The 25,100-nt window shown below is 44.1% G+C and overlaps 3 protein-coding genes across 3 annotated transcripts; 2 read left to right on the top strand and 1 right to left on the bottom strand.

Moving 5' to 3' along the window:
* Nucleotides 1-523: 523 nt before the first annotated feature.
* On the bottom strand, nt 524-6,937 carry lamtor1 (late endosomal/lysosomal adaptor, MAPK and MTOR activator 1). The gene is made up of 5 exons (XM_080543408.1): nt 6,746-6,937; nt 4,397-4,542; nt 3,821-3,898; nt 1,183-1,306; nt 524-1,021 (listed from the first exon to the last, which is right to left on the bottom strand). Exons 1-5 carry the CDS (start codon nt 6,785-6,787, stop codon nt 929-931), a joined length of 483 nt encoding a protein of 160 aa, XP_080399534.1. The 5' UTR covers nt 6,788-6,937; the 3' UTR covers nt 524-928.
* Nucleotides 6,938-8,178: 1,241 nt separating this feature from the next.
* Nucleotides 8,179-9,581, top strand: sfrp2l (secreted frizzled-related protein 2 like; the record flags this gene model as incomplete). Its single annotated transcript, XM_080543706.1, has 3 exons — nt 8,179-8,611; nt 8,923-9,003; nt 9,199-9,581. Exons 1-3 carry the CDS (start codon nt 8,218-8,220, stop codon nt 9,579-9,581), a joined length of 858 nt encoding a protein of 285 aa, XP_080399832.1. The 5' UTR covers nt 8,179-8,217.
* Nucleotides 9,582-17,811: 8,230 nt separating this feature from the next.
* tomt (transmembrane O-methyltransferase) lies at nt 17,812-19,426 on the top strand (the record flags this gene model as incomplete). The annotated part of the gene is made up of 4 exons (XM_080543707.1): nt 17,812-18,073; nt 18,321-18,517; nt 18,684-18,806; nt 19,229-19,426. The coding sequence occupies 4 exons, from the start codon at nt 17,812-17,814 to the stop codon at nt 19,424-19,426; spliced, it is 780 nt and encodes a 259-aa protein (XP_080399833.1).
* Between the last annotated feature and the right edge of the window lie 5,674 nt (nt 19,427-25,100).

The raw sequence follows: 25,100 nt of genomic DNA, 5'->3' as shown, positions 1-25,100 counted from the left end.
CCCTCACCCCACACACACACACACACACACACACACACACACACACACACACACACACACACACACACACACACACACACACACACACAGATGCCCTCCCCTTAAAAAGAGCATAAATACACTTAAAACACAAATAAATAATCACAATAAGGTCTTGGATCGAGGAAGGACACACAGGTTATTGTTGTTTTTCCACACTACGATAGCCGTTAGTTTCTATGTAATATGAGTAGTATGAGTAACTTGTTACAATCCATAGATGTCTTGTGTGTATAAACACTTGGGCTGCTGTATTATCTTAGCCGTGATTGGCGCCTAAAGGGACCTCAGTGATGCTCCAGCCAATCCTGGCCAACCGACATAAAGGGGAGGGGCATACAATCTATTCCCTCCTTCTGACTGAATCACACAAACCTGTACATAGAAGGCATTAAGACCTGATTCATTTACATTTCAAGCCGCTCAACAACCCGGCCCCACCCCCCCTCCAACCAACTCCCTGACTTCTATCCTGCCCCCCCTCTCCATACACACACATCCCACCTCGTCTCTAATGACCCTGCGAAGTCAAGATATGAATCAAAGGACTGCCGGCTAAATTCTCTTGGTGTTAAAAAGGGAAAGAGGAAGCCTCGTGAATCTCTGGTGGTGGTGGTGGTGGTGGTGGTGGTGGTGGTGGTGGGGGAAGACAGTACTAACACTGTTGTCTTTACTTTTTGATGGAAGATCAATCTTAAAATTCCTTGACAGCTCATAAAGTAGAACGAGTGATGATTTTCAGAGGTGATTCAGGGGTGCAGTTACAATAGGGGCAAAAGGAGTAGCCGCAAAAGGAATAGCTGAGATGCGTGAATACAGGGTGGGCTGGGGGAGGCGAAAAGCCGGGGGGAGACAGAGAGGAAGATGTTATCGAGGCCAAATAACATAATCAGGGGATGGCAAACTGAACCACAAGTTCTTCTTTCGCGTCCACCTTGATCTGAGATATTGCACTGTACGCATAAGCTGCTATCTTGGACACCTGCAAAACAAACAGAACAAAACCGATTTAGGGGGCAGCTTGTGAATATACACCATTGTCAATGTGGGTGTTAAAACGTGTGAACTGTAGATCTGATAGCGTAGAGCGATAGCAGAGTGAAATGGAGATGACTGTCCAACATGCATGTGTCTGTATATCACCTGTTGTATATCCGAGTATGGCACCAGGTCACTAGCAAGCACTTGGTGTGGCTGGCTGGTGAGGGAGGGGAGAGGGTGGGCCTTCTTCTGGGACAGACTGTTATTCAACAAAGCCAACTTCGTACTGGAACACAAACAAGGACATTCACTTTTAGCATGCGCACAACCATTTTCCCCACTCATAGCGTTTCATTGACAGAGAGGTTCTGAACAGGACTGGCCCCTGTATATAAAGCACACACGATTCTGCAATAATCAATATATTGTAAGACCATTCATCAATGATACATCACAATATCTGTTAACTGAAGAAGAAATACCACTATAAATGCAAAAGCAGGAATTGTTATTCATTCACTGTTGTCGCTGGTTGTGAACAATGACACAAACAACAAATTAGGCCTAGCCTACATCTTTCTTACTCTTAGCTTAGTGTCTCTAACATACACACACTGACTGCCACTTGTCCATGGGTGCCTGCCATCATTCATATAGAGGGGCATTTCCTATTTGTTTTCCCCCGTTTTCTGCCGTTTCAGCCATTCATCTTCTTCAATATAGTTGGTTCACTTCCGTTCTACAACGCCCACCCCCTCCCTCCCCCGTAAATCGTGAATCGATAATCGTATCGCAAGAGGCCACAATATGATAATCGCCGTATCAATATTTTGTCCCACCCCTATTGAGTACTGTCAATCAGTATCACCAAGGTACTATTATACAGCTAATCAGCGTTCACTCTCCAGTCTTCGACATTTTGCCACGATGCTAGACTGATATGAGGCAGACGCTTTGGTAGAGGCTTAAGGCCCTGTCCACACCTATACGTTTTTTTGATAAACGTTTTTCGTATATAAAAATATTACCGTCCACACCAGCATGTTTAAAAGCAATATAAACGCTGTCATTGAGCATTCCACACCAGTAGTCGGTGATATAATATTATCCCCATAGCCCCGCTGGCCAATCAGACGCCTCTGTCTCTCAATGTTCTCGATCATTAACTGTGCATTTATCTGTAAACAGGTTAAAAGTCCAGTTAACAGTGAAAGAACTAGAAGCACTTTGTTCACATCCATTTTCCTCGCTTGTGTAGCCTCGAACACCGTTGCCTGTTGTAAACATAGTAGTTACTGGTGCCAGAATATGACGTTGGAGGGAACAGCAAACAGCTGCAGTGCGCATGATCATAGAAATCTACGCGCATGATGACGTGACTAGGGCTGTTACGATTATTCGACGTCGTCGACGTCACCGACTACGTCAATACGTCGGTTAGCGTAATATGCGTCGGTTAGTCGCAAATGTAAAAAAAAAAACTTTTTTTTTTTTTTTTTTTTTTTGGGCCCTTTATTTTACCAGGCGAGACAATTAAGTGTATGAGTGAAAATGGATAGCTACTAGCTAATGTTACACAAGCAATGTAGCTCACCACAGTTCGTATGTCTTGTCTTCTGGTGTTAGTAACGTTAGCTATGTAGCTGGCTAGCTACGGTAGCCTATTGTCATTGTGGTGCGAGCACCTACTGTACGTTATCTAGCTCGTAGCTCGCATGCTACGTTAGCATCAATTTAGCTAATCATAACATAGCAGCGAGAGTAACGTTAGCTAGCTATGTGTTGTGGTGATGGACAGACTTCTAAATGGCCATGTTGGCATTCAAGTTGGCTAAACATAGCAGTGAGGTGGAGACAAAAAAGTTTTTTTTTTTTTTTTTTTTTTTTTACAGTACAAAAATTATCGTTAGACTTATCGACAAATTAGTCGTTAGACTAATCGAATAATCGATAAAATAATCGCTAGATTAATCGTTAGAAAAATAGTCGTTTGGGACAGCACTAGACGTGACGAATACAAAAAGCTCCGTCTATCTCGTCCACACGTCAAAAATATACGGCGAATATACAGCGTTTTTAAACATCTTCACTCTGGCAGGCGTTTTTAAACATCTTCGTTTTCAGGGGGGAAAAACTCGTTTGCGTCTGGACGAACCCCCCAAAACGAATATAAAAATCCACGTTTATCAAAAAAACGTATAGGTGTGGACAGGGCCTTAGTCTGTGGGCTGTACAAGGTTTTCCATGTCAATGGAGAGGAATTAACCAAAACTAGAAGATGCTGATTTTTCTCATTAGAACGGAAAAACTGATTGATCGCTGTGTGTGATTGAAAATATTTGATTGTATTAATTAAAGGTACTTTATACAAATATAGTGATGTCTGTGCATTATTTTACAAATGTTATTGGGAAGAATAATTACATGCATGATGTGGAAAATGTCTGGCCCCGCTGCAAATAACATTTAGAAAATCTAGCACCCTTAAGTTAGTTAAGTTAATATAGTTGAATGGCCCTGATTAGGGTTGGGTGGTATAACGGTAATACAATATCCCACGGGATTTGAAAAATGCCCACGGTAGCCTATGCTTTTCAATAGCATCAGAACATTTCTGCTCCAGTTTCTATCTATTCACACAGTGCTGCTGCCAGCGTGGTGGACGAAAGTATTACATAATAATATAATCATTTCAGGAGTGTGACTTGGGATGTTGCACGTGACCTCCCCCACTTAACAAGAGAAGGAGAAAATAAAATAAAGGCCATCACTGCTATTACTGCAGCATTTTCAAACACACCTGTATTGTCGAGCCTTGTCCATGTATTCATGCTGCTCCATGCCTTGAGAGTCTGAAGCAGAGACATCAATGATGTTCCTGTGTGAGGAGATAGAAAGTCAGCGCAGTGTCAACGATGGAATGTTGGGATGAGGGGGGTGCATGCAGGGTTCCCACACCTTTCAAGACTCAATTCCCTCCCATTCAAGGACCCAACACGGCATAGTTTGAGACGGCTCTAGATGAGAATTGATATAATAGGAACTATCCGCTCACAGACAACAATTAAAAAGAGAGGCTTGAATGTGTGAACACTAGATGGTCTCTTGCCTTCTCTACCACAGCACAGCAAAACAATATATTGTGAAATATGTGTAAAGTTAAGCAATGCAGAGACTTATTTACTAGTTGACGAGCTAAGTAAAAAATGTTTGAATAGCCTATATATATGTCTTTTTTTTTTGAGAGAGAGAGAGAGAGAGAGGGGGGGGGGGGGGAATTCAAGCACTTTCAATGGCCCACGACCTTGATTTCTTTTTCTCAAATTCACAAACTTTCAAGGCTTTCCAGGACCCTGGGAGCCCTGCCGTGTCTTACAGTGCTGTCTTGGTGAGGATGGATGTGAGGAGGGCCTGTTCGTCTGTGCGTGCCGAGGGGACGTTGGGAGAGTTCCATTCTGTGCCGTTGGGGGGCTTGCTGTCAGGGTCCGGGTGGGGGATCAGTGGCTTACGCTCATCAGGGTCCTGAGGAAAAGGAAAATCACAGTCACCAAACATCCCACATTCCTGAAGGTCAATTACAATCCTAATTGATCCCTGGCTCCAGGCTCCTGAGTGAACTGAGAAAGACAGCAACACATTTGACGAGGCTGCATTGGAGCATTGCTTTATTTGCATAGCGGAATTGACTGGCTGTTTGAGGCAAACACATTCTATCCTCACTTGTTGCTATCATTCTGTTGGTTTTGTTAAAAGTAGGGATTAGATTATTCTGGTGAAGCCAACACCTGTGAAGTGAGGGAGGTACATTCCCAGTTATTCTTGTAGCCAACCCTCCCTGCGACCCGTCTATAGTCCAATTACCCAATCCTGTAATCTCAACACCACGTTTGGATGAAACGTCAATATATGATCTGATGCCAGGGCAGAATGAGAAGAGAGCATTCAAATAATAATAATAATAATACATTTTATTTATGGGCGCCTTTCAAGGCTCTCAAGGACACCTTACAAGACAGTTTAAAACCACATATCAAAACATTAAAATCAACAAAGCAAAATGAGATCAAAACAGAAAAATCTGATATAACACAAAATTAGGATTAAGTGCAGACCAAGGGTTAGATATGACCATCACTGATAGATATGATCATACTACTGATGTGTGTTTCATAAATAGTAAAATGACACATTCTGACTAATAAATTGAGGTTTCACATTTTCCAAAGGCAGAGGCAGAGTGTGAATTATACAAGGACATTCGGGGCACAGGCACGTGCTTCAGTGAACTGACTTGATTACAAGTCCTAGCATAATTAGTTGAGAACAGTAGGGTACGATTGTTGTGCAACCCATCATCAGTTTCTGAAAGTACTATTATAAATATCTGGTATGATGGCGTTGGCCTGCAGCTTTAAGTGCCGTCTCCTAACTCACCTCTGTTCTACTAGGTCCTGCCTGCTCCCTGGCCTCCTAACCTCCGCCTGCCTGCTGACTGTCATTCTAACCTCCCTCTGTTTCCTTAATACATCATATCATAATAACAATAACTTACGCTTTTATCCAAATTATTACTATCCAGCTCAGTATTAAGCCAGCATGACAACCTCCCTAACCTCTTGTTTTTACCTCTTTCGGGGGTCCAAGTCTTAATTGGGGGGGTCAGACCACCCCCCAATCCCCCCCGTAATTCGAACCATGGGCAGAGGTAAATCTGTCGCTAGATGCGAAAGTAAAGGTTATTGTATTAGCTGGGAGCTATCTGAGTGAAGCTGATTGGCCAGAAGTTTAGACATGTTGATTGGCCAGAAGTTTAGACATGTTGATTGGCCAGCAGTTTAGACATATTCACACAGTGACAGCGTGACCCTGCGTTCACCTTTGGGGCCCCTTAACTAGCTAAATAAGAATGGTTTACATTTCTCGACAATGACAATGTTAGGGAAATATGCACACGTGATGCTACAAAATAAATATATATGCAAGTATAATATTTAATACGTCTTTTTATTTGTATAGCGCTTTTCCTGCAAACGTTGCAGCTCAAAGTGCTCCAATCATTATATAATCATCATTAAATGATTTAGTCATTTAAAGGCAATATTAAAAAGATGTGTTTTTTAGTCTTGACTTGAACATATGTGCTGAGGTTGCATCCCTAATGTAAACTGGCAGTGCATTATTCCACAATCTGAGTGCATCAAATGAGAGAAGTGTAGCAAACTATTCTTATGTTGTAGGACCGAAACTTCCTGACATAAACATGGTTGGCTATTCAGCACAGCCGCTTCACATGTTAGATTAAACACACCACTAAACTACATTAAATGACCTCCATAAAGGAAACACTGTTTCGAGAGTGAAAGACTTGAGGCTAGTTGGCTAGCTGTAGGGGCTAGGGGTAGAGGCTAGTAGGGGCTAGCTGTAGAGGCTAGCTGTAGAGGCTAGTAGAGGCTAGCTGTAGAGGCTAGTAGAGGCTAGCTGTAGAGGCTAGCTGTAGATGCTAGTAGGGGCTAGCTGTAGAGGCTAGCTGTAGAGGCTAGTAGAGGCTAGCTGTAGGGGCTAGGGGTAGAGGCTAGTAGGGGCTAGCTGTAGAGGCTAGCTGTAGAGGCTAGTAGAGGCTAGTAGAGGCTAGCTAGTAGAGGCTAGCTGTAGAGGCTAGTAGAGGCTAGTAGAGGCTAGCTGTAGAGGCTAGCTGTAGAGGCTAGTAGAGGCTAGCTGTAGCTACCTGCTCAGCGGTCTCGTTCTCGCTGCTGTAGCAGCAGCCCATGGCGTCCGCGGGGCTCTCGGCGCTCTGCCAAACAACCCAACCCCAATCTCCAGCAAGAACACACGGACCACAGTCTGGGTCCTCTCTCTCGAAACAACGATGGAACTCTTGTCCTGGTTTGTGTTTCTCTCCAGCCCAGCTTAGCTTAACTCTCTGTCTCCTCAAACTAGCTGGCTGTCACATGACAAGACGCAGGTCTGGGGCAACAACATGACATCCGGCGTGACGTGACGTCGAATTGATCACGTGACACAGGAGGATTGATCACATGACACAGGAGGAATTGATCACGTGACACAGGAGGACGCTTATTGATCACATGACACAGGAGGACGCTTATTGATCACATGACACAGGAGGACACGCTTTGGTTTAAAGCGTCTCCTGACTAGTGTGTGTGTGTGTATGGAGGACCAAGTGTGTCAAAATTAACCATAAATATATGTGGAAAAGAAAGAATGAATGTGGAAAAGAATGTGGAAAACAAAGAATGAAAGTGGAAAACAAAGAATGAATGCGTAAAAGAATATAGAAATGTATTTCGTTATACTGTGTGTATTCATTCATTTATTTGTTCATACATTCATTTATGTATCTATATATTTATTGTTAATTTTGACAGACAAAAAAATTATCGGGGTCATTCTGAACCAGACGAAGCGTGTTGAAACGCTTGGCCCAGAAAAGAAAAAAAAAGATAAAAGAGGAGAGCTCCGCGCCCTCAAGTCTAATGACAGAGTTGTGGTTTTACAACCCTCAATCACCGGGACTACCGGGGAGTTTTCCTTTCCGTATGCACACACAGATCCCTCCTCATTCCAGTCAGGCTACCACCCACCGATCTATCTAATCTGTACTTTATTATATCAGTATCTAGTACAGATTAATACCACCACATCGCCTAAAAATCAGCGTCTAGACAACACAAACCTAATCCACTAGTATTGACGGGGAATGCGGGAGGTTTTTACACCTCTCATTTTTACACCTCCGTGCAGGGAGGGAGGGGGGGGACCGGGTAAACGAAAACAAGTCTAGCCGCCTGCTGCGCTGAAGAACCGAGACGAGCATTGTTTTATTATCCTCTCTAGCCTTTATTAATAAGCATGGCTCTGGTACTACTCGTGTTGGTGCTGGTCGCTTTTTTCCGGACTCATTCGCATCATCCGACTCGCATCCTGGAGAAGGGGTAGGATTAAATAAGTTTATGCTTCTTCCTACTCCTTTTCGGACATGTTAAGTAAATAGTGTTTTTTCTTGTTTTTGTTTTGTTTTTTCTTGTTATAACTATTTCCTTTTTCACATGTTCGAAATAAAGCTTTCATTCATTAATTGTTTCATTCATTCATCCTCCTCAGTTCGCACCCGACCGTTTCGATCATCCGTCCTCCTCCTCGGGCCGCTCGGTGTGTCAACTCATCCCGGACACCATGCCTCTGTGCCACGGGGTGGGCTACCGGGAGATGCGGCTGCCCAACCTGCTGGGGCACGACTCGCTGAAGGAGGCGCAGCGGCAGTCCCAAAGTTGGCTGCCGCTGGTGTCCAAACTGTGCCACCGGGACACCAGGAGGTTCCTCTGCTCCCTCTACTCGCCGGTGTGCCTGCCGGAGCTACCCGGGCCGGTGAGCCCGTGCCGCGGGCTGTGCGAGGCCGTGCGGGACGGGTGCGTGCCCGTGATGAGTGCTTTCGGGTTCCCCTGGCCAGAGATGTTTAACTGCAGCATGTTCCCCCCGCGCGGGACCACCCACCTCTGCATCCCCGCCACTGGGGAACTGGGGGGAAAGGGAGAGGAGGACGATGGACACGAAGAAGAGGCATCGAAAGGTTATTCCTATCTTTTTTTTCCCGTTGTTGTTATAGCTTCAGCATTCAGCAATGTTCATCATCTCCTGAAGGTAGATCTATGTTCACATGTGCATAAACGACATCTCTCTCTCTCTCTCTCTCTCTCTCTCTCTCTCTCTCTCTCTCTCTCTCTCTCTCTCTCTCTCTCTCTCTCTCTCTCTCTCTCTCTCTCTCTCTCTCTCTCTCTCTCTCTCTCTCTCTCTCTCTCTCTCTCTCTCTCTCTCTCTCTCTCTCTCTCTCTCTCTCTCTCTCTCTCACTTACTCACTCACTCTTTATCATGTCCAATCAGGAACAGTGATCTGTGATGCGTGCGGTTTGGCTGCTGAGGGAGAAACAGACATCAGGAAAAACTACTGCAAGAGTCCATATGGTGAGAGAACACATGTTATTTCAGGGTTTTTCATGTGTGGCCCTGCATTTAACTCTTAAAAGTCCTTCTGCTCTAGTTCACTTCCCTTCGAATCTGTGAAGACTGCTCCTCAGTTTCTGCTCTCATGTCCATTCTCATGGAGCATTTCTTTAGTGTGTTTAAGTAGTTGTTTTGTTCCTCTTTCTCATTTCCCAGCCTTCAAGCTGCGCCTGGGCAGTGTGTCAACGGTGGAAGGGGACCGCAGGGTGGTCCCTCTAGGTCGTAGTCGCATCCTGAGGTGGGGGGGTGGGGGAGCGGAGAGGGCAGAGGGGGTCGGGGGGGCAATGGCCCATAGCGCCCTCTGGCTGTTGGAGGGAGGTATGTGCATTTGCCCTGACCTGGAGGAGGGGAGGGGAGAGACGGGGGAGCGTGGGGAGGGGGAGGGAGGTAAGGAGGGGAAGGGGTCTCTGGGGGGGTGGTACCTGGGTCTAGCTCACGCTCAGGAGGGTCGACTGGTTCTGTCTAGGCTGGTGAGATGGACACGGGATGACAGAGAGCTCAAGAAGTTCATCAGGAGCCTTCTCAAACAGAAATGCTGATGTAAACAAAATGGGGACACAATGAGAACTGGAACATGGTCCACAAAAAAGCTTGTGTCTGTGGGATCATTTGTTGATTGACAGAACATTATTGGTTCTGAGCGGGAGAAACATAATAAATAGAACCTGAGCGTAACACAGATGAAAGAAGAAGAAGAGTGCTTTATGAACCACGGAAAAACAGAAAATGCCTAAATGTAAAGATTCAAATCTGTTAATTCTGTAGCAGGACATTGGGCATGAACTTTAACTAAGAAATGTGTATGCATTTTAACATTTTAATTATATATTTTTATCCTTACTAGATACAAAAACAAAAATAATGTTTTATCAAGTTTGATATAGTAGGCTACCACTGCAGTCATACAGTTTCTTGAGCAATAATAAGTGTAATATTGTATAATGTCAGTGACTGCTGCACAATAATGTGTCATAAATCAAGCCATTAAAGTCAGTCTTCATGTTTTTATGGATCTTTCTCTTGTGTTTGTTGGACTGCCAGTCAATTTTATTTGCATAACACATGCACATACTAGCACATACACAAACGCAATACAATGTGCTTTATGAATGAATGAATGAATGAATGGTCTTTATTGTCATTGATATAGTACAGGTACCATACAACGAAATTTGGGAGGGGGGCTCCCCTGGTGCTAGGAAAAAAACTAAAAACAAGAAGGGAAAAGAGCTGGTTTACATAAATAAAGGCTATGTACACTATCCACTATACTATACTATACAAATAAAACACTGTGCTGTACTCTATGCTATGCTATGCTATACCTATTCTAACATTTCCTATCTCCGAACCTTATGTACCCTAGGGTTGTCATATTGCACATAGTGTTATTGCACATTCATTTAAAGTGTCGCAGTTTGCAGGTTTGAAATGTTCACAGTTGTGTTTCAGTATTGCACTTGATTACAATCTAGTAGCTGCCATCAAATTGTCTAGATTGTCCAGGAAGAATCAAAACAGAGGGGGGAAAAAATACAGTATAAGCATTACAACCATGGGAGTTCAAATCGTACAAATTAAGATCAAGAGAGAACTGTAGAGGGAGAAGTGAAACCAAACTCTACACATGCCACACCTGGCATTGTTAACATGATCCATCCATACACAGTCTGTCTGCATCTCTCTCTCTCTCTCTCTCTCTCTCTCTCTCTCTCTCTCTCTCTCTCTCTCTCTCTCTCTCTCTCTCTCTCTCTCTCTCTCTCCCCCCTTCACCCACTCTTTCTTTGTTTGTCTATATATCTCCCGCTTTGTCTTCACATCTCAGATTTTCTTCTGCCTTGTAAACTTCCCCCATCCCATCAAAGATGTACAGTATATCACTAATGGCGGGTTTTCCTCCTCATATATTGAGTGGGATAGTGGGAAGGTACAGTAAGGGTTTGTTAAAACCATGCCTGTCTTCTGTGGATAAGCAGGAGCTGCAGGTAATGGATGAATAATTTAGGTGCCCAGCTCACTTACCCTTCCACAGACACACACCTGCCCTAGCTCATTTATAACTCTCATCAGTGCTACTTAATCCACCAAACTTCTCTGCCTTCTCTGCCTTCTCCAACACTTGTCTCCAAGCAGGTAAGTCACGTTTTACTCTGTAAAAGCATTCTTTTTGCGTTGTAAGTAGTTCTGTAGTGCAGTTTAGGATCTGGTTAAGAGTGGTTCTGTGATCCAGTGAGTGACTGAGTCTCCTGTTACATTTAGTCTGTTCTTTTGGTATGTTGTTGCTTTGTTGGATGTGTTAGTTTGTGAACTGTGTGTGTGTACCTATATTTTTTTTATCACAGGGCTGTCAATGTTAACACGTTAACTCTCGCGATTAATTTGGAAACCTTAACCTGCAAATTAATCATATTACCCAGAGATATACATAATATTAGAACTACAGCCATTAGACGGAAGTCAGGTTACGATTCCATTACAGAACCTCTACGGTCTACGGCGTTGTGTTAATCTGAGTGAGTAGGATCGGCTGCGTGTGACTGAGCGATAAAAACATTCTTTATTTTATTTGTATGCGTATTTGTTGTTTTCCCACTTAAGTTTGTGTTGTGTTCCCCCAGCAGCCTAGTGCAGACAATTCGGTTGTTAAGTCGTGACGTGTTTCCGGGTCCAAAGTTGGCTGAGGCGCTGTCTTCGAAATGCCGAAATAATAATAATAATAATTAATTATATTTATATAGCGCATTTCCGAGGCTCAAATACCCTGACAATATGGAGAAAACGGGAAAGTGCTGTGTCCCTTGTTGTATGAATAGATCCGAGTCTAAAAAACGATTAAACTGTCATTCTACCGCTGTAGTTCACTGGTACTCTGGTGCGGGGAATTTCTGGTTTGGACCCGGAAATGGCTAAACGTCACTTTTGACGTCAGACTTAACAACCGGATACCCAGAGGCCAGGAACAGTACAAAATAAACTTTATTAGAATAAATAGAAAATGCTAGCAAAAGAGTCTTTAAAAACAGGGTCTGTTGGATCTGACAAGTCCAATAAAATCTTGACTGGGGCGCCGCCCAGGATCAAGTCTTGGCTGCACCCTGTCGTCCTTGGGGAGGCCCGGCACGTCCCACGTCCCAGTGTCGCTCCGGTAGTTCTGCTGGGGAGGACAGGAGAGGGACACTCAGCAGGTGGTAACACGGGTGATAGACAATCCCACAGTTGATCAACCAACTCCCAGCTAGACAATAGGGTTAGCCTTGAATCTCCAAATAAAGAAACATAATCCAAACCTCCAAAATACTTAAAACAAAAACAACACAACTGTCACTACGACGAAAGGAAAAGTAATTGAACCAATATACTGTATATAAGGAGCATGCCACTTTAGTTCTAATTTAAATTTAAAATAAACCATTACACTGAAGGACAAAACCAATGAAAACAATTTAAGCAAAAGCAAAATAACAATGAGCAAATAAACTATAGAGAGGCTAACCCTAAATGGCTAGGTCTGTGTTAACAATCAAAACGAGGCAAGCTAATGTTCTGAATATTCCTTGGGCAGCAGTGGAGGGGGACAGTTCATTGTGGTAAGGTTTAATTCGTGACGGGCGCCGTCTGCACTCTCCCAAGTTCCCAAAAAGCCTCTTAAATCAGCCAACGGTGCTCCGTCGGTCGTCACTCGGATCTGGACTGCAGCTCGGCACTTGGCGGTGTACTCAGTTGTAGGGGAGAGGAACGCCACACTTCACCGTGTGTAACTCGCCACTGGAACCCACCAGGATATATACGTTCAACAAGAGTATGGAGAAGGGCACTTAACATTTACATTTTTGGCATTTAGTAGACGCCTTATTCCAAAGCGACTTACAATCGATACATTTGTCTAAGCAAGTGAATCATCAATTCACCGGTCGTAGCAGGAAGAGTAATCTAGCTCAGGCCAGGGGCCATTGGCAGTTGTCATGATAGAAAAAGAAAGAATCTTTAAATTGTATTTATTTATTTGTTTTTTGACACAGTACAAGAGGGGGAAGTAGAACTCTTAGGAGACATAGTATAGGGGGAAGCAGGTGTCTCAGGAGGCACAGTGCTGGGGGGTAGTAGATGTCTTAAGAGAAGCAGTTAAGGTGTAACCTGAAGAGATGGGTCTTCAGTCTCTGGCGGAAGATGGGGAGTGACTGCAGTTCTGACAGCCGTGTGAAGCTCATTCCACCAGCCAGTGTTGTGAAGAGACGTGACCGGGCAGCGTGACTGCTGCGTAGGCGTAGAGGTGGTGGGGCAAGTCGGCCAGCAGAGGTTGAGGAGCGGAGTGAACGGGCTGATGTTTGGGGGGTGACCATTGCCTGCAGGTAGGCAGGGGCTGTCCGTTTTGCTGCCTGGTAGGCAAGCACCAAGGTCTTGAATCTGATGCGTGCTGCTATCGGGAGCCAGTACAGGGTGCGAAGGAGGGGGGTAACATGAGAAAATTTGGGGAAATTAAACACCAGACAGGCAGCAGCATTCTGGATGAGCTGCAGAGGTCTGATGGCGGAGGCGGGGAGCCCGGCCAGGAGTGCGTTGCAGTAGTCAAGGCAGGAGATGACCAGTGACTGGGTCAAGAGTTGCGCTGCTTCTCTGGTGAGGAATGGTCGTATCCTTCTGATGTTGTAAAGGAAGAATCTGCAGGAGCGTGCTGTCACTGTGATGTTCTCTGCACAGGATAGGCGGTTGTCCAGGATCACTCCAAGGTTCTTTGCTGTCTGGGAGGGGGTTACAGTAGAGTTCTCCACTGTGATGGAGAAGTCTTGGAGAGGGCAGGCTTTCCCAGGGATGAAGAGTAGCTCAATCTTGCTAAGGTTGAGCTTGAGATGGACATCCATGGAGAGATGTCAGCGAGACATGCAGAGACACGTGTTGCCACATGTAGGTCAGAGGGGGGGAAGGACAGTAAGAGTTGAGTGTTGTCTGCATAGCCAAGAGACTTGGTATAGAGGGAGAACAGTAGAGGCCCTAGGACAGAGCCCTGGGGTACCCCAGTGGAGAGAGTTTATGTCTTAACTTTGGGAAGGGTGTTTTGCTTTACACCGTCTGGGCGTTCAACGTTGCGTTTCCCTCTGGTATCCAGCGGGTATCTATCTGGTTGCCGTCTGTCTGTCACCTCCTGTCTAGCTGTACTCGTTCCCGAACCACTCTTCTCTCCTACTGCTTGCCAGCACCATAAATAGGGAGCAAGAGGAACCATGCCACTCCCAGTCCCAATCAACGTTTGCAAGCACCAGGTGTGTACAGGGGAGGTGTAGCAACAGAAACACCACTAGTGCGCTTCTACAGACAATTTTTTTTTATTTTTTTTGTGATCGACCAAATGTTTTATTTTGTGATCGACCAAGATCCTTATCGATCAATTATCGATCGTCGATGCCCACCCCTAGTACAAATAAAAGGTTCTGTGTGTAAATCAAAAGTGGCAAAAGAGACAGTAACAAAACAAGGACATGCAATTTCTTCTTACGTCACCCTGTGACATATACAGTATATCACCCTGTGACATATACAGTATATCACCCTGTGACATATACAGTATATCACCCTGTGACATATACAGTATGCACCACATGTGACATATACAGCATGCACCACATGTGACATATACAGCATGCACCAAATGTTAAGAGTGATTTCTTTTCTTTTCAACCCTTATGTCAGGAGAAATGCTTTGTAATTGGGGATTATAATGTACACTGTTCAAGGCTAGATTCTTCTTCTTTCATACATGATTCATCTAGGAATTCTTAAGTTGATTTAATAAATAAAAAGCAATTGGTCGATTGTTGGAGAGCAGGAAATGCAAGCTCACAACAAAGCTCTAGAAGACAGGTGGTGATGGGGGAAATGAAATGGAGTAGGATAGATTTGTGTTTAGTTAAGAGTGATATTTGATATTGAATTAGAGAATCAATTAATAGAAACTGATACTTGTAAATGGTTGGGAAAATACAGACAGTGTGTGTGAGGTATGCAAGGCAAAGGAGCTTTTTGCAGCAACAGGAGGGGAGGGAGCTGCAAAAACGATTGGAAAGGGAATTCAAACTGTGTGAACAAAATCCAAATCATGATGTGACTGAATATTTGAAAATTGAGGATGAACTGACTCAGTATGTCAGAGGGAAATGCAAGGGTGCTATGGTGAGGAGCAGGGCAAAGTATGCGGTGGAGGGAGAGAGGAGTACATCATTTTTTCAGGGTTTAGAGAGGAAGAGACAACAAAGGAACTATATTAGGGAGTGACAATGAGAGGGGGGGAGAAGGTAGGAGATGTGGGTCTTTTACGGGTGGTAGAAAATTACTATAGGAAACCTTTTCAGAAACAAGACAGTGATCAAGAGAAGGTGAGGCAGATATTGGGGCATGTAGAGGCCAAGATATCTGCAGAGGAAAAGCTGATGTGTGATAATGAAATCTGATACTGATCTGATCAACACCTTTGCAGATATCTTGGCGCCTATATAATTGACAGTGTTTAAGAGTATGGAAGTTAGGCAGGAGGTACCAGACTCAATGGCTACAGGGGTGTTAACTATCTTATATAAAGAAAAGGGGAATAAAATGCAACTAGATAACTTTAGCCGATAAGTTTACTCACAAGCGATTATAACATTTTAACGAAAGTTTTCTCAAATAGGATTAGGAGGGTTATGGGTAAAATTATACCTCCAATACCCTTTTCCCTTTAAATGAGTAGAAAATCATGTGAGGGTTCTGGGTGTTTTTATAGGGCCAAATAGCAATTTGGATAGGGATATCACGTGAACAGGGGTGTTAATAAAATTTAAGAAAACATTGAACTTTTTGATGGGGAGAGTGATTGTGGTGAATGCATTGTTAATGTCGAAGTTTATATGTCATGGGGGGGCTATTGATTTGCCTGAATGGGTGTTAAAGGAGGTAAAGAGTGCTGTGGGGAGGTTTTTGTGGAGGGGGAAAATGTACTGATTGCACATAACACTCTGATAGCGGGTTATGAGGAGGTTTAAAGTTGGTTGATTTGGAAAATAAAAGGAAAGGCATCATATTGTGACGATCCAACTATTTCTGTCACGGTAAGCTCAGTGGGTTATGATGATTGGCTACCCAGGGTACATGGGGGAGTGGCTTGCCTGGTGGCGGGTGTTATTTGAATGTTCATTTCCCACCTGGGGGTGAGAGACACATTGAGGAATTCATTGAGGAAAGTGAAGAAAACTCATTGGGAGTGATTGAGAGGAGATGCCATATTCCAGAGACTTTTAGCGCGGCCTCAATGTCAAATGACCCCGTAGTCTTGACAAGGGGCATCTGTTACTGAGAGACAACGATTGCTAGACTGCTGGAGGGAGCCTCCTGTCCGTTAGCGTCCGCTGCACCGAGCAGATGGCAGTGCGCTCATATTCATATCATATACATATCTTAATAATATCCTATCACTATTGCTATATATAGCCTATATATTAACACATTATGTTACAAATATCAATATTCACTGAATCTAATTCAGCACATGCAGCACATGTAGGCTAATATATAATATGCTGAATTAGATTCAGTGAATAAGATTGATATTTGTTGCATAAACACATCTTATTCACTTCTTAGTGTCCCCCTGCGACCTCTGCTGATATGGAAGAGAATTGCAGCCGTGGGAAAAAAAGATGGCAGCCAAATACTAGCAAAAACACATAGAAACACACAGAAATACTGCAAAATCGCTTTATACTAGCCAGATTTTGAAGCTAGATAAGACTACTGGGTGGTAGAACGCACATATCTAGGAAAAGTCAGGAAAGGTGGGTCCTGAAATTTGTTCGAGTGCAAAGGAATCATTTTTCTTTTACTCACAGGGTCAAATGAATGGCTGTTCTAGTGTTCAGTACTGAAAGTCGGAACAGCGCCACAAAACCAACGAGTGGTCGAAGATATAATACATTTCGACTACCATAACAATGAATGGAGGAAAGTTAAAGGAGTTTCAGAGTAACTTTTACATTTACATTTACATTTTTGGCATTTAGCAGACGCCTTATTCCAAAGCGACTTTACAATCCATACATTTGACTAAGCAAGTGAATCATCAATCCACCAGTCGTAGCAGGAAGAGTAATCCAGCTCAGGCCCGGGGCCATTGATAGAAGGAAAAAGCTTCTTCTATCACCTTCTTCTAAACCTATGTTGTTGTTGTTTTTTATATATAGACACTGGAGAAACAGAGAAACAGTACAAGGGGGGCAATAGAAGTTTTTAGGGGACACAGTAGAGGGGGAAAGCGGGTGTCTTCAGGAGACGCAGTGCTGGGGGGCAGTAGATGTCTCAGGAGGAGCAGTTAAGGTGTAGATGTCTCAGGAGGAGCAGTTAAGGTGTAACCTTTTCCCGCAATTCTGACAAAGCTTGAGACTTTTTTACTCAACAAATTAAGAGATTCTAATCTTATTCAGAAATGATCAAAACTAAGAGATGTTATAATAAAGTTAAAAAAAAAAAACTCTGATTCCTCTATCCAGTTTGTCAGGGATTTCTTTATTCCAACACCACATGTTTTTGCTTTATCTCCCCCCCCCAAAATACAAGTAAATACTAGTATTTTAAACATGTGATTAATCATGATTCATTTGATGAATTACAGAACATTAATTAACATTAACAGAATATATTGTCGTTACCTCGATTCAAATGTGTAATCGGTTGTAATCGGTTGACAGCATCAGTTTTTCACTGTGTATTCACCTTTGTGTGTTTGTCAGACTCAGCAGCAGTAGGATGGTGTCTCCTGCCATCGCGCTGGCCTTCCTGCCCCTCCTGGTGACGTTGCTTATCCGGTATCGCTACTACTTCGTGCTGTTCTACCGGGCGGTGCTGCTGAGAGTGTGGCGAGACTGTAGGACTGGGCTGACCCGGGAGGAAAGGGCCTTCCAGTACGTTCTGACAAACGCCACGCCAGGGGACCCCGACAGCATCCTGGACGCTTTTGACACTTGGTGCAGCAAGGTTGAGTTCATCAGTAATATCGGCCCAAAGAAAGGTGAGATACACAAATGACTCTGCTCTCACTAAGCACACCTGTTTCACCTTCAAACACCTACTCACCCAAAAAAAAAAAAAACGGTGTCATTTGTTTATTCTGTTGCTGCAGTCCACCAAGAAAGGAAAACATTTAAGGTAAAAACCAAGCAGGTAAGACCAGAAGCTGAGCAGACTGTCTCTTCTTTGTGTGTGTGTGTGTGTGTGTGTGTGTGTGTGTGTGTGTGTGTGTGTTTGTGTGTGTGTAGGTAAAATCCTGGACCGTCTGCTGACAGAGAATTGCCCCCTGACAGTGTTGGAGCTCGGTGCCCATTGTGGGTACAGCACGGTCCGCATCGCCCGGGCGCTGCCGCTCGGCGCCAGGCTCTACAGCTTAGAGATGGATCAAAGAAACGCAGCCGTCGCTGAGAAGATCATACGCCTGGCAGGCTTTGATGATGACACGGTGAGAGAGCTCATACAAACACATACACCACCCTCTACAAATGGTATATGTGGCCTGTTTATAGTGGAGCTGTGTGTGTGCGTGTGTGTGTGTGTGTGTGTGTGTGTGTGTGTGTGTGTGTGTGTGCGCGTGTGGGTGTGTGTGCACGTGTATTTTCGTCCTGCAGGTAGAGTTAATCGTGAGCCCATCTGATGAGGTGATCCCACGGCTGCGGTCAGACTACGGTCTGGAGCGTTTGGACTTTGTGTTCATGGACCACTGGAAGAAGTGCTACCTACCTGACCTGCAGGTAACCATGACAACACCCTAAACCCCTATGACCTCATCCTTAAGCCCCTGTGAACTAATAACCTTTAACACTACAACAGCCGTGCCTATTTTACCTACTAGTAGAGCCGCCTTGGGGGTCAAATAGACCCCCTTTTTAGAATGTAAATCTGCTATTTACACACAGAGATCACTAGAGGGCGCTTCTTTTTTTAGCCTACCTCCTACACAGAAAAACTGCAAAACAGCTTTATACTATCCTTATCCTGAAGTGATTTTGAAAATGTAAGGATACTGGGTGGTAGAACGCACATATCTAGGAAAAGTCATGAAAGGAGGGTCCTGAAATTTGATCGAGTGCAAAGATAGATTTTCTTTTTTACTCACAGGGGTCACTGTGACCCCTCGCGGCTCTTCTAGTGTTAACCCCTGTGTGTCTTGTAGATGCTGGAGGGGTCCGGTCTATTGGGGAAGGGTTCGATGGTCCTGGCTGACAACGTGCTGTTCCCTGGAGCTCCCAACTTCCTGAGACACGTACGCAGGAGTGGGCTGTACGAGTGGAGGATCCACAGAGCTACGTTAGAGTACAGCAAAGGTATCAGGGACGGCATGGCAGAACTGGTGTATCAGGGAGTGAAGTAAACAAGACTCAAGAAAGATACATCAACTATATGCACACACACACACACACACACACGGGTTAGAACGCAGCTAGGATATCAGGGATGGTGTGTCAGTTAGTGTTTGAAGGGGTGGCCACATATACAGTATATTATGTACTATGAAGAAAGTGGGTCTGTCACTACCCTGCTGCTGTTGCAGTCTGGTCATTGCCCCATGGTCGTCAAAAATCATACAGCATCCTAGACCTGGGTTTTTAATGTGAAATACATCATATAAAGTCTCTGTAAAATGAATAAATCCATGGAGAACATTTTCTGTACTCATTGTCTTTATTTAGATAAGACACTTCATCATATAACTGAGTATGAAGAACAACCTCAGACAAACAAACTGAGCATACAGCTCTTGAAGAAATTAAGAGACCACTGCAAAATGATCAGTTCCACTGGTCTGGTTTGACTATGTATAGTATGTGTTTGAGTAACATGAAATAGTGTCATTCCTCCCAAATTCCAAAACCGAACCTGACGTTCACTGTCATCTCTCTGCCACTAAAGCCAGAATTAAACCCTTCTTTTCCTCATTCAAAACTTTCTTTACTAAATTACTTGAGTTCTTTTTTACACCGTTTTTTTTTTGCCATCCAACTGGTCCTAACATTCGGTTCAGGTCATCACCTAATCAGTACCTCACTGAGTAGAATGAGGTGTTCCTGTGTTGGAATTCAACAGGCACTGGAATAGAATGGCAACCATACATGTAGAGATGCTGATATAAGAAGAAAAAAAATGTCATTACAGCAGAGTGTTCTGCTAAACCCAAATCGGCATGTTTCCAGAAATGTTCTTCACTTGGACAAAGAGATGCTCTCAAACACATCCACTCATACAGTGGATTGTCAAAGCATGGTGCATCAGCTGAGCTTTGAGCACACTCAGCAATGTAGCTGACACATGCTAGACAGGGGACAGGGGAGACAGGGGAATCAAAGTACAAACCCAGACACCACACCGCACACCAGAGAGAGAGAGAGGACTAGGAGAGATGTCCTTGAGTATAGTGGGTGGTGTGTGGTAGAGGGGAGGGGGGATATGTAGTCTAAACACTGACATTTTTGTGGTCTTACATTACATTAACATTTTGGGCATTTAGCAGACGCCTTTATCCAAAGCGAACTTACAACAAATACATTTGACTAAGTAAGTGAATCATCTATCCATCAGTCATAACAGGAAACAGTAATCTATGCTCAGGCCTGGGGCCATTGGCTGTCGTCGTGCTAGAAGTGATCTGTCGGAGGACAAGACAGGGAGGGTGGGAGCTGGTCTCTCTACCTCCTAGTGTTGAACAACATATCTCAAGTGTTTAACAGTTTATAGTTGTCACACATTGCTACTGTAACCACATTGACTGAGAGAACACACACACAAGGCCATGATCTGATATCGTTTGCACCGCAAACAAATTTGTGACGAGCCGATAACACTGGGAGGGTGTTCCATATCGTTTTCTGAGTCGTGTGGTCGGCGATTGAGTGCGTGTTTCGATAACGATGACGCGGACACGCACAAATGTATTTACTATTTACTGCGTATTTACTTAATTCTGTTCAGCACTTGAAGTTACATTCAATGCATGACTTGTGCTATATAGGCTAAATAAAATTATGAAAGCGGCAAGTAACAAGTGTGCGCATCATTGGTCTAGAGTAGGCATTAGGCACGTAACATCCTGTATGAATAAAGTTTGATTGATTGATCTATGTGCGCATAGCATACAACCTAAATTTACACAGATGAATAACGTATACATGCCATATCTTGGATGCAGATGTAATGCAAGTGGAGAGGAGATTGATCGGGAGTTGACACTACTACCGAATGAATGAAAATTAATGAATTTCTATTATTTTACGGTACTGTCTCAATTATATTTGAACCGTTTTCTGGGTCTACCAGTACGCGCATGCCCAGTGTACCTGAATACGCGGTTCCATGTGGCCAGAGATTCTTTTGCGCGACAATGAGAAAACGCTTGTGTGGCTAGAGATCAAAATTGCATTTCGTCTGCGTTTTGTCGTGGCGTAGCCGAGGCCTAAGAGGACCAGGAAGGATCAGTTACTCTGGTCTAAACCAATCACTGGTCCTGGTGTTGTTCGAGAGTGGGCAAGAGTGTGAGAGATGGGTGCGTGAGTGAGTTTTAAATAGGGTACACATCCCTATTAAGCCCATGTCAAAATCCGCATAAAAACTGTATTATCATTTTCTTCTATGTAATGTATCTTCAAATGAAGCTGCTCCTTACCTATATGCCAGTTTTTTTGTAAGCAAGAGATTCATGTTTTGAATAAGACATGTTAGAATATGACTTGAAGTATTAATAGTTTCTTTTGAAATCAAAATGAGTTTAATAACCGACCACATAGTGCTACCATACAGTAGCTGCATAGTATCGTTCATTGCAATGACATAAAGCATGATAAGCATGCATAGTTTACTTTTTTGTATGCAGTTTATATTATTATACAGTTCAATGGTCAATAAATGTGTATGTTTATCTTAAATGTGTTTTAACATTTTGATCAGGTGGGCTTAAATGGGACACTGGCAAAATGGATGGGGTGGATGTAGAGGAGTGTAGTTAATTACTTCTCTGCATGATCATAACAATATGTTATGTTAGTGCACCATATATACATTTATCTCATATCATTGTTTTTTTAATGTCATGTATGTAGAATAATACAATAATCTGTCTTTTATCCATTAAATCAATCTGAAGTGTTGTATGATGTTACTTCTATTATCATCATCACAATTCATAGTATTTGCATGATGAGTAAGTTTACCAATGTTGCAATTAGCACCATTGTGAGGGATAACAAATCAGTGGTAAAACTGTTATGAAGACAAACCAATTAACTGGGTAACCATCTATTTTTCTTTTTTCTTCTATTTTTGGAATAGAATTCCAAAAATAGAATGGAGCAATTGGAATGGAGCAGTCTCTGAGTCTCTACTAAACCAATGCCTTTGCATACTGATCATTTACAATAAGCAGCAGGTCATACTGATCATTTACAATAAGCAGCAGGTCACGTGAGGCTGGGTCACACATTCATGTCAGTCATACTACAGGTATGCAACAGGGAGACCTTGGCCCCTGACTCAGCTGCCATAAAACCACTGAGAAGTTGCACAAAAACTCACGTATGGTGATTCTCAACAAACTCATATGGGACAGAGCATCATATAAAGCATCGCTGCATCCTCTTCAGAAACAAGGAAACTCTTTTAGCATTTGCCTTTAGTAAAAGGAGAGTCCTAGGTTATATTGAGTTCTCTCTGCCAAGTCATGTTGCCATTTCACTCCCAAACCACCATGTACTCAACAACTATGTGGAATGAAATCTACAGGGATGAGGCCTTGAGGGATGAGACCTTGAGATAAAAACCAAACATCCCTCATAGTGAGACGAAACACATTATACAACAGTTAGTTGCGACCAGTTGGACAAGAGGCATTCCATGAGTGCTGATATACAGTATAACAGCACTGGGACTTTTAACTAGTATCACTCCGAAATGACCGTTAATACAAAGTAGCTAGCCTGCAGATGCTTGTGTTCAGGTTACTAGGCAACAGTCCAGAACTATTTTTTGTTGACGGAGCCAAAATAAATTATTAAATAAACAAACAAATCATAATCTGTTGTCGCTTATTACTGTTAACTAATAAATTGCGCTGTACAACTGTTGTTTGCACCGCAAACGGCCTCGTACCTACGACCGAATCACAGCCGTGTTGATATTCAGTTGATAACAGCACTCCCTCTCGTGTGATATTGCTTAATTATGACACACACACACACACACACAACCTACTGCCAGAGGCAGGTTTAATTTCAGATTAGTGAAGTTAATCAATTACCGAAGTTAATCAATGGCAATGTTGTGAAATGACCCAAGGACACCAGAGCATTAAGGCCTACTCCTGACTTAATTTAAGATCTTGTGAGACCGCCCCAATGTGTCATGTGACAGGTTCTTCCAGTGCTCTCCCTGGCAAACCTTTACAGTTTGTGCTCCATCCCCTGTTTCTGAAGCAGTCTCACACAGATCTGATTAACCCTTACTTACTTTTAGTCAGGTACTCCATAGTCCAAAACTAATTAGACGTTAGGAGCTGTTTCAGAAATCACATTGTTGTACTTTATTGAAGTAGAATTAGGCCTAGTCCTGATTCTAAATTAAACTCTCTCTGGGAAACCACCCTACATAGTTGTTAAAGGTTCATTAGCCCCTGAGTCTCTACTAAACCAATGCCTTTGCACATTTGAAAGAGCAGATCATGTGAATACAGGTATGCACATCATGTGAATACAGGTAAGCAGATCATGTGAATACAGGTATGCAGATCATGTGAATACAGGTGATCATGTGAGTACAGCTATGCAACAGGAGACCTTGGCCCATGAGTCAGCTCACATTTACACTTACATTTACATGTATGGAATTTAGCAGACGCCTTTATCCAAAGCAACTCACAACAAATGCATTTGTCTCATTAAGTTGTGGCAACCACTTGTACCGGCCAGGGGGGAAACGACACAGAGACCGAGGTACGTTTGAGCCACTCTGGGCGAGAAAACCAGGTATTAAATAGTCCAACTTGGTTCTTCCTCGTCTCGAGGGGAAAGGGGAGAGAGGGATCCAGGTACGGCTCCTCTGGGCCTGGACCAGTTGACTCTCGTCTGGGGGTCTCCTGCCAGGGCCACTTGGTGGGCCCCACCTGGCGGTTACTGGGGAGACAGAATATAGCACGGTAGGTTACAAGGGTATTTTGATAGCGCCGGTTTCCAGCACTGACCCTCCTCCTGGCTGTGTTGTCAGGTACCCCCCTCTCTTCCTCCTGTGTTGTCAGGTACCCCCCTCTCTTCCTCCTGTGTTGTCAGGTACCCCCCTCTCTCCCTCCTGTGTTGTCAGGTACCCCCCTCTCTCCCTCCTGTGTTGTCAGGTACCCCCCTCTCTTCCTCCTGTGTTGTCAGGTACCCCCCTCTCTTCCTCCTGTGTTGTCAGGTACCCCCCTCTCTTCCTCCTGTGTTGTCAGGTACCCCCCCCTCTCTTCCTCCTGTGTTGTCAGGTACCCCCCTCTCTCCCTCCTGTGTTGTCAGGTACCCCCCTCTCTCCCTCCTGTGTTGTCAGGTACCCCCCTCTCTTCCTCCTGTGTTGTCAGGTACCCCCCTCTCTCCCTCCTGTGTTGTCAGGTACCCCCCTCTCTCCCTCCTGTGTTGTCAGGTACCCCCCTCTCTCCCTCCTGTGTTGTCAGGTACCCCCCTCTCTTCCTCCTGTGTTGTCAGGTACCCCCCTCTCTTCCTCCTGTGTTGTCAGGTACCCCCCTCTCTTCCTCCTGTGTTGTCAGGTACCCCCCTCTCTTCCTCCTGTGTTGTCAGGTACCCCCCTCTCTCCCTCCTGTGTTGTCAGGTACCCCCCTCTCTTCCTCCTGTGTTGTCAGGTACCCCCCTCTCTTCCTCCTGTGTTGTCAGGTACCCCCCTCTCTTCCTCCTGTGTTGTCAGGTACCCCCCTCTCTCCCTCCTGTGTTGTCAGGTACCCCCCTCTCTTCCTCCTGTGTTGTCAGGTACCCCCCTCTCTTCCTCCTGTGTTGTCAGGTACCCCCCTCTCTTCCTCCTGG

Source organism: Nansenia antarctica (genome assembly GCF_963989245.1).
Source record: "Nansenia antarctica genome assembly, chromosome: 12".
In the NCBI taxonomy this organism is placed as follows: domain Eukaryota; kingdom Metazoa; phylum Chordata; class Actinopteri; order Argentiniformes; family Microstomatidae; genus Nansenia; species Nansenia antarctica.
The sequence above is the reverse complement of the archived record's forward strand: the minus strand, read 5'-3'. Positions and strand labels throughout refer to the sequence as shown.